This window comes from Anguilla rostrata, chromosome 7 (assembly GCF_018555375.3).
Source record: "Anguilla rostrata isolate EN2019 chromosome 7, ASM1855537v3, whole genome shotgun sequence".
NCBI classification, from domain to species: Eukaryota; Metazoa; Chordata; class Actinopteri; order Anguilliformes; family Anguillidae; genus Anguilla; species Anguilla rostrata.
This window is the reverse complement of record NC_057939.1, coordinates 41385428-41404591: the sequence shown is the minus strand read 5'-3', so window position 1 is coordinate 41404591 and position 19164 is coordinate 41385428. Positions and strand designations below refer to the sequence as shown.

Below are 19164 nucleotides of genomic sequence, written 5' to 3'. Positions count from 1 at the left end.
GATTGTCCCCGAACAAGCTTCAGTAATGAGACTCTCATACTTGCATGATTTCATACATGATATTCTGTGAGCGCTGCAAGTATAAAAGTGAGCATGTGCACAGACATTATTGTTTATCTAATCACAATGTTTGCATCATGTGACACTATACTCCATTTCTGAAATGACACTGGCAGATTAAAAACTCGGGCTGAGTTTCAGTATTTGAACATTTCTGAGCAGGCCTTCTGGAAACAAGACCCGGTCAAAACCTAGGATATGGCTGGACCTGCCGACCAATGGTGTAACTCCATAACTCGGCCGACCAATGGTGTAACTTCATCGCTCAGTCACTCAGGTACTCAGTCACAGATATTCGCGTTTGTAGGGCTGGCCCCGCTGTTGCGGGCCAGCCAAAAAGTGAGAAGCCACTGATTAACAGTTCCTCTCTTGTCAACTTAAGTACCTCTCTTGTAAGTAGAATGCCACAATTAATTTGATGAACATAGACATAATACTGAGTGATATGTTAAGCCATTTTCAAGCTCTGCACTGAGTGAATGTGCATGTATTTTCTCAACTGATCTTCCTTTGGACTAAATAAACAAATAAAAATGACAAATATTTTACACCAAAATATTGGACATGCCACAGTAAAATGCCCTGTATAAATTCAACTCTAAATGAGTACTGTACATATGAGTCCAACAGTGATCATACGTGCTCTGAAAGAGTTGATTTAACACAGAACATTTTACTGTGTATAAATAATGTCATGGAGAAAGCTGAAAAAAGAGTCGAACAAGAATCATTTCTGAAAATCAAATCTACCATTCACCTGTGTTTTAAAAGTTCTAATCGTTGCGTAAATAGGTAGAATTTTGTTAAATACTGGGACTGTTCCGTACAACAGGTGTAAAAAAAAAAATCTAATTCCTGGTTACACACAACAGGATTTTTCAAATCCTAACTGATATTTAAAATGTGGGAGACACCACACATAAGAGATTTCACAGATTTTTTTTTTGACTTTCAGCTGTCAGAATGCAAGCACTAGAACATTTGGCCAAAAAGGATACAGGATACTGTGGGTATAGATAATTGGTTCAGGCAAGCCTCAAATCGGGAACACCCTTAGCGATTGTTGGGATAGGCGAATTTGGCCCAGAATTGGCCTGCTTACCTTGTATTGTGCACCAGGCATAAGACTCACCATAAAGTTGGAGTCCCAAAAATTTTTTTTTGGCCCATTTGTCATTGGTCTTACAGATGGAAGTCATACAGGTGGGGTAACCACTTACTCCAGTTAAGGCTCATAGCAGAAATCAAAACCCGAGAAACAGAACAAGAATGGTTTTTTGTATTTCAACTGGGACCATAAGCTCCATGACCAAATCTTATCATTGTTTTGCCCATGAAAATGGCATAGGCTGCAGTTTGACACGCAACAATCCTACATTTGTTACACTTTGATCGTGCTACAGCTTTCAGGCCAAGGCCTCAACCCTGTCTTTCCATGGTCATCTCCATTAAACGGCTGCCTGCCACAGTTTGCGTTCCCATCAGTGATGTCTCTGTTGTTAAAACCATGGAGTGCTTAAATAAACTACATCAGCGCTGAGAGACTCTGCAGTGACTGGTAAGTGCCTTCTGATTTAGCACTGCGTCTCTAGTTATTTCCATAAAGTGGATGAATGAAGCTTGTTGGCATTGTCTCCATAGGTACCATTTAGCAGCAATCTGGGGTAAGAGCTTGTGAATGGCATCAGACGGGTCTTTTAAATGTGAATCCCTATCATTTATCAATCACGCGGAAGTGCGTTTATTGCCTTCAGATTACCCTGCCTACAAGCACAGGAAGTGCCCTTACCATGATGGATTCATCTATTGACCGCGGGTCTGCATCGTTTGCCACACACTTAAGAGACAGCTGAATGTGACAGCAACTGCACAATTCTGCCCTGTTGTCATGGTGACCTTTTCAATGTAAATCAGAGCTTGGTATCAGCCTTGACCTTTCAAAGGTTTCCATCACATATGCACATACCGTAACACAAGTACAAGGTTCTGTTGTGTAGTCGTTTTTTGTGAAAAACCTCAGAACAATGTGACAGCCTTTTGTTTTTATCCAGACAAACAGAATTCCATCCATCCATCCATTATCTATGCCCGCTTATTACTGGTCAGGATCATGGGGGTGCTGGAGCCCATCATGCACTGGGTGAAAGAGAAACAGAATTATTTTATGAAAACCATGACATTATGTAATTGCATGGAAAATTAAAGCTAAAATTCTAAAATATAACTACCAATTGTTTTACTGCAGCATAACACCCTTAAGATCAAAAAGGACAACTAAGCTTAAATATAGGCTGAAAGCAGAGATGAGGGTAAAAATAGCAGTATGAATTATTAAGAGGGTGGCAAACCCTTAATAAATTGATTGCATTTTATCTCTGCAGCTGCATACACCCTGAGGTGCTTAAGGGTCAGAGGAATAAACGGTGAAATAAACAATTGCGGAAAGTTTGGAAGAATTTGACTATCACACTAGTTTCTATTGCTCTTGTTTTCAAACTTCCAAATCCAAACAGTAGCTGTGTGTGCGTGTGCAAGTATGATTTTCTGTGTTTGTGCATGTGTGTATGTGTGTGCGTGTGTGTGTGTGTGTGTGCTATTGTTCTATAGTTGTAATTAGTAGTTACACTTTTAATTTTATTTAGCTAATTTGGCAAAACCAATTAATCTTGTCCTGCTAATAACGTGCAATAAAATTAATTGAAACTCACTTGAGAGAGCATTTTAAAGGACAGAATAAGAGAAGGGGAAGGCTGGGGTAAAGAAGAGAGAGCTGGTAGAGAAATTTAGAGAATGAAAGGTTTGGGCCCTCATTTATGAGCTGAAACACCATAGGGGTTGATGTGTAAGAGCTGGAGAACCTCTGTCTTCTGATGCAAATGCAGAGAATATTCAGTCTTAAAATTAATAAGGCACATTCTACAATAACTTTAATCCACGTGTAATCACTTTTGAAGATTATTTCAAAATGATGCTTTGGGGTGTAGATCTTTTAGTACATAAGAGTAATTGTATATGGGCAAAATAAAGACAATTTTCAGAAAAGGGCCAAGTGTAATCTGGCCAAGTATGAGACACAGTGATTATATTAGTCTAACAACACATGCATGTGTAATAGTGAGACACACAGGTCCTCACTATAGCTATATAATAGTTAGAACCACACAGGGCCTCATAATAACTGACTGTGAAAGACACCCAGTTGTTTGTACGTGTGTCCAACAGTAAGAAATGCACAGGGCTTCACTGTATCTGTCCAGCAACGAGAAATGTGTTAGGAGTACTTCTGAGCTATAGAAAAAAGGATATTGACGAAAATTTACGCTCTAGAGAAGATTCCCCCAGCACTGTGTTCCTTTTTCACATTGAATACTCATTGAGTTTACCTAAGCACCTGGGAGTTGAATTAGAAACTCAAACTACGGTGTTTGTTTATTCATATATTAGGCAATGGTCAGATACAAGTAGAAATAAACCAATTATACATGACTTCTTTGGGCTTCTGCCTAGAAGTGTGATTAGCTTGTAGCAATTAGATTTAAATTGGTCATTTGTGTTCCAATACACGTTTGACTCTGCTTATAATAGCAAAAATGTACAGTTGGATTGAATGAAACCTTATGAAAAAATACAGCAATGTTAGGCTGTGCAGCAAATGCATTTTATTTTAGCCTTTGCTACATTCATTTGGATTAATCAACATGAAGTATGTCACATTTATAAGCGTACCAGTGTTTATTTAGTAATTGTTGACAGAAGATATTCTGACAATGAATCAGAAGGTAAATTTGTATATTAAAGGAAAAAGCCAATTTAATTGCTTTCTGCTAAGTCTTTTTGATAACTTGGACCACTTCACTTCATCTCAGAGGAAAGCAATTTAAAACAAATCATATTAATTAACGGAAAGGCTGCTGATGTACATTTAATTGTAAGAGAATTAAACTGAGCAAATCTTGAATTTGTAATGGGACTGACTACTGAGTACTGAGGGATGCACTACGAATTAAGATTAAGGGGTTAGCAAGCTAATGTAAGCTTTAACCCAGGGTTTTGTGTAAGACAAAACCGACTCTTCTAATCGGGTTATATCAGGTTATATAACTTATGCTGCATTTCTAACCTGGTCTGCTGGCAAGGTATCTTCAGGCTCTTTGATTAAAACATATAAAAGCACCAATCAACTCCTTGGTAAGAGGCATCTCCGTTCCTGTAGGACTCAGTAGAGCTTGGGGGTGTTTTCTTAGGGTGGAGATTATTCAGAGACTGAATTAATCCACTGGCTTTCTCAGAGGATAAACTATACTAAAGATGGGAATGTGCACAAAGCTTGGTTGGCAAAGCACATGTTCATTTAACAAGTTGACAACCACGTTTGTGATAACGGTTAAGCCAGATTGTGGTTGTTAGGTTTAGTCAAGCCAGCTAATGCAAAAAAAAAAACCCTGGTGGATTTCAGTCTAACCAATGTGGTGCTTTGCCCAAGACAATAGAAAAGTGATAACAGACAACCTTGCTTGGATTCAACACTTATCTCACCAATCACTCTCTCTCTCTCTAACTCACTCACTCACTGTGTGTGTGTGTGTGTGTGTTTGCATGCAAAAAAATAAAAACACCAACATTGAACGAAAGCCTGGCCTAAATGTTCAGCAGACAGTAGCATCCAAAGACACTTACAAATCGATACATTGATTGAGTCCAGGTAAACAGCTAGCTTTTAGTGAAGAGATCTAGCAGGCTTTGTAAATCATTGCATAGCACCAAAGCAGTGCTGCATCTGGGAGACTAACCAGTATGCTTTGAGGTTCAAGCACCACTCCTGTTCTGCTCCACTCTTCTCCCTTCCCAGAATTACCCATAGGTACTACGCTGGCCATGGTAATGAAAATGGATTCAGTACATTATATTGCAAGCTAGAAACTAATTAAAAAGCTGCTATGTGTCAAATTGGGTTTACTGTACAACTCCTTCATTCTTACACAATGTGATGGCCATGTAAAAGTTTTTTATTTGTTTATTTGAAGACCATAAAAGATGCATGTATGTGCATTTCCCTGTATAGCACAGTACAAATGGAATAAAATACTTATAACGTGATGACTATGCTCTGCTATTGTGCCTCAAAAATGATAAATTCAGAGAGCGAGAGAGAGAGCGAGAGGGACAGAGAGGGAGAGTGAGTGAGAGATAGATTTAACACAAATTCTGGTGCAAGTGAGCAGTACTTTGTCAGTTAAAAGTCCTAAGTGCTTGGCAAATGTACACCTTCCAATATCTCTGTGGTTCAATTCAACAGTTACAATACAAACACCTTTATGGGAACTTCATGTCTCCAAAGAACTACCATATTTTGAATTTAAGGGTGTGAAATCATTTTGTGCTATTTGTTCCATTTCTAGCTGCTTGTTTGGGTTGCTTTCCTCGGTACCTTTTCAGTACATCAGTACATTCTGTTCGCATAGGGGAAATGACATTCTATTAAAGGCATCTTTTCACTTTTGGAGAGAACTTAATATTCTGAGCGCCTGTTTCCAGTCAATATTGCAGAAGTCTGTCTTATCTTTGAATGTCTTTCTGGCTGTGAGAGAAAACAGCTACATTATCCAGGCAGCGACCATTGATTCAAGTAAATCTATTTTGAAATTGTTTGTAGGCTGAAATACCAACACAATATACTCGAGTGCTTTTTTTGCAGTGAATGATGTTTTTTTTTCTTCTTTCTTTTAGCTGGAGGGTCGTGAACTAACAGAAAATAATGACTCATGGCTCTGAATCTGCCTTATATAGAATTAAAATAATGACTTGCTTGTGATCTTCTGGAAATGTGACACGAGGTCAATTTTTCCACTTATATTTATATATTAAATGTTGGTATTAAGTGGTCAGATGATCGATTCTAAAACTACTCTGACAAATGATCTTCATAAGAAAAGCACATGACACTGGACCACATGTCACCTTCATGATTGATATAAATACATCTTAATTTTATCTGTTTTTTTTTTTCACTTTTTGAAAAATAGCATTAAGGAGTTTCATATTCACTCAGAAGGTAAGACAAATGAGGAATATTATTTTTGGAAGGTCACTTAAAAATGACACCAAAGCTGTAATGCTATCAGACCTGGGTCAAATACGTATTTGTTTTGGATTCAAATACTTTTCTATGCTTTACCGATCTTGTCTGGTGTATTGGAACCAATGAAATACTCTCAAAAAGCGCAAACCTCACCTTCTGTTCGTATTGGCAGGTTCAATTACACCAGGAAAGATCAACAGAGCACAGAAAAGTATTTTGATCCAAAACAAATACGTATTTGATCCAGGTCTGAATGCCATCACAACTACAACATGCCACCATATAAGAAAGAAATCCTGAACAATTTCCTGCTATAGTACAAAATTTTACTCTTTAGAATTCCAAATGTTCCTTCTATTGTGGCTTCGATACAAATAGGATGGTGTCGCTTTGCACGAAAAAATACAAGCGCAGCAGAACAACATCCAACAACTCTGTCCAAAATACAATTGGAGAGAAACTATTGGATGGTAGCTATTATGCAGGGAAATGGGTTTCCCATTTGATCATTTTCCATGCTTGTGACAGGCGAGTAAATACCAAAGCATATTGCTGTACCCTTAGAAGGTCAAATGACAAAACAAATTGAAGCTTGTGAAATATAAGCATGGGGAAACGGACAAACAAATGCGTGTTTGCAGGAAGTTGGCGAAGCCTCGGTTTCGTCAATATCGTTTAGCCTTTAGCATCGCCTTGGATCTGAACGGTCCTTTCAAACTGTCATTGCTGCAGGGATTTCTTCACCCCCGGGAATCAGACGGCTCCTGGAAAGGTGTCAGCAGCCATCACCTGTGCTTCCGTCTTCTACTGAGTCGGGGGGCGAAGGCCGGACGGCTGTCAGCGGCTCTTCAGAACCCGCTTTCAGTGTCGGGCCAGCTCTTGGAAGGCTTTAAGCGCTTCACAATCATCCCTCTCAGCGCTAAATGGATAAACGTTTCCGACTGTTTGCTCGCAGCTTAAATCATCCTTCTGCATTTCCGTCCATAAAATGGTTGAACTTCTTCAATGCATTTTCAGGGAATGGCCAATAAATCTGTCACGTGATTAAACAAGCTAAAAGCATATTCGGGCCACTGGCAAGAGACACCTGACTTAATGTGACATTGAAACTGGTGAGTAACATGGCTTTTCTTTCTGTGAAATCCATGGTGGCTTTATTGCCCTTGACAAACACAAGAATCACATCTGTGGCTAGAGTGCCCCTTTCAACTGTCAGAAGCAACTTTGCGGGTTGCAGAGCAAGATCTACCATCACCAATGTGGTCTGCTCAAACATTTCATACACGGCTGGATACATCCAAGTCCCTTTTCTTAACTAGAGCACAACTTTAATATTCTGCAGATATCCACTAGTGAGGAAGGGGCAATTAATCAATAATGAAGTATGAAAAATGTACATGACTGGCCAAAACAGTTCATGTAAGGAAGACTGCCCCAAGCCAGATGACTGGATCAACCAAGAACATATTGATACTATTGAAAAAAGGATTAGATATATTGTGCATAAACTGTACCTGTAACTGTCTTTCCTGTTGTTTATGTTCAGTATGTGTCCCCATAATCAGCTCTGAAACAACCTTCAAATTCAGCATCATTGCTTTTTAGCTGAACAGTTTGTGAACAACCTTCTAATCCACTCACACTCATTTAGTTGCATGTCATTAACATTGACTGATTCTGGCTGTTAATCAAGTGAAGACTGCGCTTGACCCTTGATTAACTTTATCGTTCAATTAACAGTCTGCAGTTTGAGTTGAAATCCTAGCTTTTTCTTTATAATGCCTCTGTGGGAGTACACAAATACTAGCTGCCATGGCGACCAAAAGGGAAATCAATTTTGACAATAAGAGCTCAGCACCACTCATATCGGTAAGGTTAAAACCGCTAGGCAGCAACCAAATGAAGCACAGGGCACTCTCCTTGAAAAGGTTCTCAGCAAAGTGGGAGAGAGGACAATATTGATCTCTTCCAGAGGGTGGGGTTATCTCTCCTGAGTGTTGCTTTTGATTTGGTACAAATCTTTATTAAGATTTATGCACTTGCCAATTCTTTTTTTAGTGGATATTCAATGCAAACCAAAAGTATGTTAAGAGGTGCATTCGGTGAGACATGGACATATTCAAATAGCATTGCCCTTTCCAAAAAAAAAAAAAAAAGTAAAAATATTTTATGGTCGGAAAAAAGTAACTGAATGTTCAATTGAAAAAAGGTTATATTGATGTTTTACAATTCTATCGTCAGAACAAATTCAATGGATCATGGGTAGTTATATTTAGACATACAGTGCAGGAAAAAAAGAATACATGGGACTTGATTGAGGTTTTTCAATTTATCAACAAGACTAGCAAAGTAAACCTCAAAAGAATTTAAAGGTTGAGTTCTGTCTGGTGAAAAGTGGGGCAGAGGTGGATTATTATTTTTTAAGGGCAGGAAGTATGTAAATGCTTGTAAGAGCTTTCAATGACATTTAATATATCCAGAGACCTTCGGGTTGAGAAAGTCCTGGTCTGAGGAGTACTACTGAAATGCATCTTTAATGGACTGAAACTTTCATGTTGTTGTTTGCCTATATTTTACTGTCAATTTTTTTCTCTCTCTCCTTCATCTTCATTTTGTGTCTTCTACTTGCACAATCAGAATATCTTGACTATTCTTTTCAAGTGTGTACATGTTTTGTTAGCAAAATTGTGGAGTATGTCATGTGTCTAGCATACTATAATTTCCAAATGAAAGTTTCATAAATGAAAACTTAAATACAAGTTGCTTTTTAAATGAATAATATGGAAATTATGATAAAATAATGAATAGCCTGCTTTCCAGTGTACACATACCAGGACAGACATACTGTATGATAATCATGAATCTAGACCATTGATGTCCAATCTTCTCAGAATAGGGCTAGCGAGGCTTCAGGTTTTTGTGGGTTCCACCCAGTGACCCAGCCCAAAAACACCTGATTCTACCTATCAAATTCTAGATAAACCATGACCATGATTAATCAATTAGTTGAATCGGGTGTCGTAGTTTTGGGTTAAAACAAAATTCTGCACCAACACCGGCTCTTTTTGGATAAGATTGGACACCCCTGATCTAGACAGTGCAGTGTGCTGCTGTATTTCGCTACATGATACGGATCCATTCTGAAAGTATTTTTGGAAAAAGATAAAAAGGATTATCTGTAAGAATTCTACAGACTGGAGCAAAAGTTGCTTCATATACAGAACAAACAAACTGGATAAAACAGTAGAGCTTCTGGCTATATTGCTGTGGTTTAATGTAAGCCTAGATAGAAATCCATCAACTCTGGCTCATCCTTATATAGTGATTTTTAACTTTTATCTAACTTAATTTTTTTAGAACCAAAATTTAGTTCTAACAGTATCCACATGTAGTGATCATCTCTTATGGCAAAATATGCTGTTATCTTGTTTGTCTTTAATTAAAAAAGGCAAAGAATAAGCGTACAGTTGACTACTTTCCATCAATTCTTCATCTTTTAATGGATGATTTAAAAGTTTTATTAACTTTGTCTTGTTTTATATGACAGGCTATTTTTTAGTATTAATGATGTAGCCGTAGTAAGTAATAGTAGGCTACAAGATGTGCATTTTGAAAAAGTTTTCATCGACTTGCCCACCTATAATATCTATGTTCTAAGTGTATTTATGTGTGTGTTTGTGTGCGCGTATGTACGTGTGTGCGTCATGAGTCCATGAGTCGCAACTGTCTTAAAAATAATAAATAATTAAATAAATAAATAAACCTTGTTGCATTAAAACATAATTTCCGGTATTTTTTGGAAAATATTAACTCAGGAATGCAAGGAAATGAGGTCCACGGACAGTCTGAGAAGCAAAACAGATATGAAATAAATTGAGGCAGCCTACACTTGCAGGGGGTTAAATGTTTGCCATCCTTTCTCGCAATTCATGGTTCTTTACATCCACCTGTAAGTCCCTCCAAAAGAATGCGTTCGAAGAGGACGCCAAGTAGCCTAATGAGATGAAAAGACAGCAGCCATGTTTAACAATCAAATAAAAAAAATAAAATAAAAAAAAATAAATAAATGAGGAATTGTGATTTAAATTATTATGATAAATTGTAATTCATATACAAAAAAATTGTGTTTAGCTTCAAATAGACGCCCACATTAGTTACCCATTACAATGATTTGAAGGTGTGCAGAGCCTAATAGGCTATTCGCCAGTAGGCTAGTGTTGCGAGCGAGTGGTGACAACTGATCTCACACTTTCTCCATCTGCTTCTCTCTCTCTTAGCAAATCGATCGTGTGCTTTCTCTTCAGACGTTGAATTAGCAAGCTCACATCGGGACCAGGCGGATTCTTCCTTGGAAAATGCAGGGTCGGAAGTTTTTGATATGTCTTTACTTTGGGATGTATTTATGGACATCTTTCCTCTTCAAAGGTGAGGTTCTTGGTACGATTTCACTTTCTGCTGCAGGAAACCTGCTTGTGTCGGTAACAGAGATTCGTTTAAACCAGCAAATCTCCATGGATAACAAGTTATACTAGCTTGGTTCTTATACTTCGGCTACTTTCGTATTTCAAATTATGTTAAGAAGTTATCCTCCGAGCATGACAGTATTTTTTAAAAATACGTAAACTCATAAACACCTACATTCGTAGTAAAGAGGACAACAATAACGTGTTATTGTTATTTAGCTTTATTGAAAAAAAAAAATGTAAATGATGGGGTAATTGTTACACAAAGAATGAGGTATGAAACAATTGTATATGCTATACATGCATATTACGAGGTATAGCCCATATTCACACCAAAAACTATTTATTTATTTATTTATTTATTTATTTATTTATTTATTTATTTTTTACGTGCGATGTGTTTTTGCAGCACGAACGACTTTACATTGGAAAGTAAAATGCTGGTCGAATTCGTTTTCTTTCGAATTTTAACGTTCTGATAGCTGTAGGCTACTTTTGTTTTACAATATAATAAATTCATGGGGACGAAGTAAGATATACCAACGAAACAGTTTTTCAGAAATAGATCAACCTTTCCACATAAAGTGGAATTAGACTTTGCCTGCAAAGTAAAATATGATACATAAAGTACCAATTTTCTCCAGTTTGTACCTTAATTTGAGGAGTAAAAGCTAATTTATCTATTTGTATCAAGTCGATATGTTATGTTCATATAAATATTTATAAATATATTATATTTCTCATTTTATATCTGCATATCAATCCTCTAGAAATGTAGTTCTTCAACACATATTTTGCATTCTTAGGTAATGTCCTCACGCACAGGTAGCAGACCGCAGTAATCCTATGGGAAGAATGTAGTCTACATTTTATGTGGATTTTCGATTTACTCAATGCAGTGCCGAGTGGTACACAAGGGGGCAGTAGGCGATAAGACCGTCATCTTCATTAGCTCTTCATCTGTCTTAAACTCTTCACTACATTAATTTGTTCATAGTATCTTAATAGTATATGTTACGGACAGCTTGGGACAATTAAATGCAAGTGCTGTGTAGATCGATTTTGCCTCGTGAACACATCCACCAAATCAAAACTGGTCAATAGTTTAGACCAGGGGTGCACAACTCCGGTCCTGGATGGCTGGTCCACATTCTGGTTTTTGTTCCAACCAGTCACCTCAGTTTTAGTTCTCTGACAGTTCTATAAACTACACTGGTTCACTCATGTACTTGAGCACAGTGAAATCCGTAGGACACACTTGCAGTCTTCGGCTGTAGCTGGTGCTGGTACAAATCTCAGATCAAGATATGACTGGGCTAATTAAATAATTAAGAGCTGAAGTTGGCACAAAATCCTGAAACGGATCAGCCCTTGTTGTGCACCCCTGGTTTAGACACACAATGCATTTTATGTGATGACTGTGTGGTTCCGTTTGGCATGAAACATTTTTGATTCCTGTATCATGGAAAGCTTCAGCAAAAGTTGCAATTGCCACTGTGTCCTTTCTACAAAGTGCATTTTACCACATTCTTCCTGAGACAGGACTGTTATGTTGAGGTTTCTCAGTGAGAATGAGAGCATTTACTCAGGTTTATCCATCAAACATAGCACTTAGGGAGGAAACAAATCTAGTCTACGTTATATGCACAAAATATATGACAAAGTATTATGTGATAAAAAAGTGACAAAATATTAGCTCTGCGTGCAAAAGCAGGACTAAGTGAACTTTATCATTTCTGCAAAGGTTGACATTATTGTCAGTGGCATATTGTGTTCACACTCCTCTCTCCTTCCCCGCAGCAACCAGTGTTTGTCATTTGTCTCAAGTTTCTGAGTTCTGACGCCAGTATGACTGCCAGTGTTGTCTAAGCGACGAATGAGGATAGAACTCCATTGTACCTTTCACAAGAAAGCTACAGAAAACCCCCCCTTTGTGCGTGAAGATAATTAAGCTCTCATCATGACTCCAGGGTGTGATGCCATAGTCAATAGTGAACTCTCTTATTAAATTATTGCTGATAATCAGACATTGTTTGGCTTATATTACGATGTTAATGAACAAAGAAAGCAGCAAGGACAGCTTCCAGCTCTGTCATAGTTATTCAGATGCACAGTCAGCTTTTTACACAAAGTGATCCTTGCACAGAGCATGATATTGAATAGTATAATAAATACTGATATATTAACATTGCCCTTTTGTGCAGGATAAAAATGGTTGGAGGTCTATAGTCAGGGGTGGAGCTAGCTTGTCATACATATGGGTATGAGGCATGATGAGAGGGCCTAAGTTAGCTTCTATGTTTGGGTATTCATGGGGCCCCCATGGCTGCACGTATGGGTACCACACCCACGACTCCCCCTAATTCTACTTCTGTCTGTAATCAACATAGCAAAACCTACAAACAGCAGTTGCTTCCTGGGATGCTGTCTTGTCTCATGCTCAGGACCATTTATATCGGTGTACCCCAATGGTCTGTGCTTGACCCCCTCTTCTTTTCTCTTTATGTATGTGCAATTTCTTTGGTCTGTCATCCCCCGCCCCCCACCATGGTCTCCTCCTCTGCCCAGCTAAGACTGAGGTGCTGTTCAGTCTCTCCTCACCACTACTAGACCTCTCTTTTAATCTAGATGCTAAACTAAAACTCACTCTGAGCTCTTCTACTGTATGAAGCTAACTCTCCTTCTCTTTCCATGTAGTGGCAGTGAGTCATGCATGTAGATTCCTTTTATACATCATCCAGAGTATCTGCCCCTTCCTCAGCACCTCCTCTACACAGGTCCTAGTCTAAGCCCTTGTACATTCATGACTGGACTATTGCAGTCTCCTACGTGGTGGTATTCCTGCTGGCATCACAAAATCCCTGCAGTTAATACATAATAGAGCCACACAACTGGTCTACAATGCTCCAGTAGTTGCTCATGTTACACCCATTCTCATCTCTGTTCCCTGGCTACCTGTTGCAGCTCAGATCCAGTTTAAAACATTGGTGCTAGCCTACAGTGAATGGGACAGCTCCACCATACCTCCAATCAATCATATAACCCTACACTCAGGCTGGATATCTTTATTCTGCAACCACAAGGTGACTGGCTCTTACATGTACAATCACTTCTAAGGGTTTAGATTACTGCCTGAAGTCCGTGACCGATAGCCATGAGCAGATGCTAGGTAACATCCTTAGTGATGCTCTACCAAGCCTGTCATTTCCTGTTTGTTTTGGAGGATTTTGCCTTCAGTCTTATCTTCAGCAAGAGAAACACTCCTATCCCCACCTAATAGCATGTGTTATTATGGATCTAGGCTGTATGTATTTACAATATGTGCATTGGATCTTGGTTAACTTAAGCCCCTTTTCCACTGTAGGCCCGAACGGTTCTGAGCACGGAGAGGAACGATTTCAATGGTGTTTCCACCTGGAAACGGTTTGGCGCATAACGCTTACAAACGTTGCCCAGCACGATATTCTCGGCACGGTTAGACAACCATGCTCAGTGCAGCAGAACTGTTCGGGTGAGCGGGCTTAACGACGTAGGTATTCACTGATTGGTTTCACATTACTTCAGTTTTGTGACTCCGCATCCGGTCTCTTCACGTCCTCTTCCAAAAGCTAGGTTGGTAGAGAAGCTAATATAATTAAAAATGGACTATTAAAAAATATTAATATTACTTTGCGCTTGGAGTTCATCCTTAACCCCTTAAATTGCACCAGCCCGTGTTTGTTAATGTGCACTGTCCCTGTAAAAAATAAACTGAATAAAGTAAAGTAAATTTGGGCCAGAGTGTGTCTATTTGCATTCATTCTGGGTTTTTGTTTTGGTGAAATTTTCAATCAATCTGGTCCCCCGATGCACCATTTGAAAGTGTTAAAATTCACGGTTCTATATCTACAAACTATTTTATGATGCCAATGTTTTAACAACAACGGTTCCTTATTTTGTAACATGTGGGGTACCAAAACAAGCTTGGGGGTCCTCACCTTCTTTGGATTTTGGAAATCCACAGAAATGTGGATTCATCAGTATCAGTAAAAACATACAAGCCTATCATGCCCAAACTCAAATGCAGTTATCTTCAATTTCCTTTAGATGTACGTAAACTGCCTATTCATGTCTGAAGTGTTCTGAATAAAAGCTGATTTAAGTTCATGACCCTCTGGCCACATCAATCTTGATGCTTCTTCTGGGTTGTCTTCATATATAGATCATATAAAAAATTAAACAACTTAATTTTTTGGTGGTTGCAGTTAGTCATAATGCTGTCTTTTAACTGTGATGAACTCCAAGTACAAATGATTGCAATCCATTGGCACTCAGCACACAAGCTTTCTACTGATTATGCAATATGTGATGTAAGATGGGTTCAACCCATGCTGTCACAACTAAAAGGCAATAGGCATGATTTATCCAAGCAAAAGATTAAGGTTTCCAATTAGAGAAACTAATCAAGCTCTTGTCTCAGTTCTGAGTTTGACATCACCTTAGATCAGCATCAGCCACGTGTTTTTTGAATGATCATCTAATCATAAATGCAAAATATGAACTTGATGTGAGGACAGCAACAATGCTGATAAACATAAATGGTACTTTAGTGCCCGAGTAATTCACATAGCCAACATTTTGCATATCACAGGGAAGCATTCAGGAAGAAGCTTGCTCAAGGGTAACACAGCATGTCTCTTTGATGATTCAAGTATAGCTCACTAACTACCTGTGAAACAACTACACAGAATTTTAATCCCTCAGTATCATAATGCTCCATCATGTTTTGCATATAATTTCCTTGCTGACTCCGAAATTCCAGCGTCTGTTCTATGCATTCATGATATATCAGTTCAAATAATGTCCATAATGGCAGTGGAGCCTTGCTGTGGGGCATTTTTCATCCATGGCAGCTGATTTTGGATGCCTCATCATTTCTGTTGAGTGCAAGACACCATGAGCATCCTGACTTATAAGCACTGATTCATTTGAGCTCCTTTGTCTTCTCTTCAATGTAACTGTAAAGAAATCCCAGAGAGAGAGAGAGAGAGAGCCCTACATGTTATTAACATTGCCTTATAAGCATTAACACATGCTCATTTCCCCAACAAAAATAACTTTTTTCTGAACAACATTGTTTATGAATTTGAAATCCCAGATGAATAAAAAAATACTGCCTACTTACATGACCCATAGTTCAGTTCAGAGACCACCAGGTCAAGTCAAAAATGATGGATGTGCATTTCCCTGTATGAAGGTCATGATGCCAGAGGTACTTGGCCTGACTTACTAATGGATCTAGAAGTGAGGTGTGTTCACTAGCAACTGTCAATAAACAAGATTAAATTAACTGATTGAAGAAATGCAATTAAATTTTCAGGCCTTCATAAACCATTATTACACGCAAACTTTCAGCAATATACCCGTAAAAAATAGGCCATGACATAATTCAGTTGGAGATAAGTAAATGGCTACTGGCTACAAATTAAGAAAAAAAAAAAAATTCAACAGTAACACAAAACGCATGTGTTGGCTATATTACATTATGAATATAATGTTGCCTTTCATGACACTCATGTCAAACCATACTTTATTAACTGCCAAACAGTGTTCATAATTTGTTCAAATATATGCAATATTCAGAAAGCTACTTGCTAAACTATGCAGTTGTGCAGTAACTGAATAAGACACTTGACATACATCATCTGTGTTTAGTGTTTCAAACAATGGAAACAATGTTCAAAAATACAGGAAACTGAATGATTGCGGATGAATTATAAACATTTTTTGAGACATTTATATGGTTAACTGTGGGGAAAAAAATACTCTACTGTGAATGCATGTACCTATCAGTGCATGGATTATGACAGTGCTAGTGTTCATGGCAGGGATGTATTCTACTTTATTAAGGGACATCAAGTCATTGCAAATGAATTGAATTTTAAGTACTGTAAGGAGGTGCTCTCAAACAGGCTGTGAAAGCAGTAATGCATTTCTTATGGGAACACCTGTGCTGAATGACTGCTGTTTCTGCTTGAAATGAACCGTTTCACATTTACATTACGTTTCCTGGAAATTTTGTGCTTAGTGTACCACATTTTTAGAGGTGAGTGAGAATGAATGACCTAGATCCAGTGCCAACTCGTGTGGTAGGCAATGATATGCACTGCGCGTGGGGCCCCGCCTCCTGCGAATGGGCCCCACTTCCTGGGAAAGGGCCCCACCTTAGCGTATAAGCCCTGTTCAAAATACAAAATAGACAAAAAATCTATGCGTACCCACCCAGATCCAAATATTTTTTAAAGATCACCTTAGGTCACCTTACGTTTTCTTACAAAATTTTTCACTTCAGCTGTATTATGTTGACCAGAGTATTTCTGGAAATGTTATATAAAGCCCTTCGTATCAGGAAAAGATGAGACACCTCAAAATAATGGTCTTTGAAAGGCTGTAGGGCCTTGTATAGGAGATTCTGACTTGTATGCATTGCATCAGTGTGATAGGGACTTGTTGGGAAACCTACAGTACAGCTAATGGCAGCACTGTGTCATAGAGTCGGACCATTGCATTCTGAGCATCTGTCTTGGTTAATTCAATTTAATAAATCATCCATTTTACTGTCCCATGCAGATATTCTGTAGCCCAGGCGAGCGGTGAGCACTGCTGGGTGAGGGCTGCTAGAGAAAAGTCTAATGAATAATAAGACAGTGTGCATTTTTCACACAGAGAACAACAATCTTTGCAAGGTTTCGAAAAGAGAGGGAAAAGTGCAGTTATTCCCCAAGTATGCCGTTACAGCTCCAATTACAAGGCTGCGGAAAATACTATATACTGACGAAATCATACTATGCAGACATTTTCATTTCACAGACATATCATTTTAATTGAAATGACAGCACAGATTTGTGGATATGATTGCTGTTAATATTCTTCCATGCAGTTCAGGAATATATTAGCAAGTACAGGAATAGCATCTAAACTAATTCCAAGTTTTAAGGAAAAGTGGCTGTAAATATAAATAATCCCAAAGTACTGTTTTCACAAAAGGGTGAACATTGTGTTCTCTTACTATGAAATTTGAGAAAATTGCCAAAGTAAGGCTTCTGTCACAACCTGATTCTGAGGGGTTGATACAAACCACGTGGCTTATTTATTTATTTGTTTGTTTGTTTGTTGGAGAACACCAGTCTGTCTTGGATCAGGTTTCTGTTTCCGGCGATAATCAATTCGCAAAGTGCGTTTAAACGGAAAAAATAATAAAAAGCCAACATTTCAATCAACTGTGCACTTCCTATTATTTATATTAGATGTCATTGAACATTCTTCTTTGAATTATATTTTTAAGGATATTGGAATGACATCATAAGCGGTAACTTTAAACATTGCCATTGCGTGTATTTTAATACAAGTGGTGTTTTCTCAAAGTCATTATTGAAGTGGAGGTAACACTTCCTTTTTACAGTACTTACTAGGTATTTACATAATAAAATGTGGTAAAAATAGCAGATAATTATGTAATTGACACTAGTAAAAAATAGATTAATAAAAAAATATATAAAACTGAAATACTTAGAAACACCCCTTCTATTAGCTACCAATTCAAATAACTACCTTGTTACTTTTGATAACTTCAAAGGTTTAGGTTGGTTATAGCCTAGTTTGTGCACTTCCTAAGAATATAGATAATACTTTCTTGGAATCACCTCTATTAGAAATTAAGTACTGTCTAATTTCCTTGAAAGTGCTACCAAAGTGGATACAGGGCCATTCTCTGAAAAAACCTGGCAGGTGTTTACCATTAATTCATTTAATGTGATATATTGTGCTTGGCAGCACATCTGACAAAACATGTTTTCCCCTTAGACAACTGCCTTAGATGGCTGTTAATGCCAACAGCCGGTATGCCAGGCATTAATCACTTATTGTTTTTGGTGCGTTGCCGGCATTTGGCTTTCCATGGCTAACTCGTAAAGGGCAATCTGTCACAGCTACCTAACATAGGGCCTGGGGAAAGAATGAATATAGATACAGAGAGACATCACTCCTTGTTTCTACACGTGCAGGCATGGGTGTGTGTGTGTGTGTGTGCAGTTGCATGGATGTCTGCTCATGAGTGCATGTCTGTGAATTGAAGTCTGGGCAATATGTTTGATCAAAACTTTACAAACACAATTACCCGATTTCAGCAAAAAAGACAAAAAGAAAATATTTTACGTATTTATTCATAATCAGTCGATGATTTAGGCTTATGTCAGGAAAGAAACTGATTATCATCCACTGGTTTGCTGTCAGGTTTATAATTTTAGCAAAACACATTCTTAACAGCTTATATTCAACTCAGAGATGGCATCAAGGCTCATAAAAGCGGTAAAATGTTTTTGATCTGTATGAGAGTATCACCAAAATGTACCTCATTTGATGTAAAATTTCAGATAATCCCATTCCTGTGTGTACTTTCTGATTTTATATTTTTTAAAATTATTTATCTGTTATTTTACCAGGCAAACCCCACTGAGATTAACTTTTTTTCCCAAAGGTGCCCTGAAATAGACAAACACTTGAAAAAACAAAACAAAAAAAACA

At 38.0% G+C, this 19164-nt stretch overlaps 1 protein-coding gene across 1 annotated transcript in view; it reads left to right on the top strand.

Annotated features, from left to right (window-relative positions):
• The first annotated feature begins 10356 nt into the window (after nucleotides 1–10356).
• LOC135259701 (neuronal acetylcholine receptor subunit alpha-7-like) overlaps nucleotides 10357–19164 on the top strand; it is a 52048-nt gene continuing 43240 nt past the window's right edge. Inside the window, exon 1 of the mRNA XM_064344332.1 lies at nucleotides 10357–10564. Within this exon, the coding sequence (XP_064200402.1) occupies nucleotides 10495–10564 (70 nt within the window). The 5' untranslated portion in view covers nucleotides 10357–10494. The remainder of the gene's footprint in view (nucleotides 10565–19164) is intronic.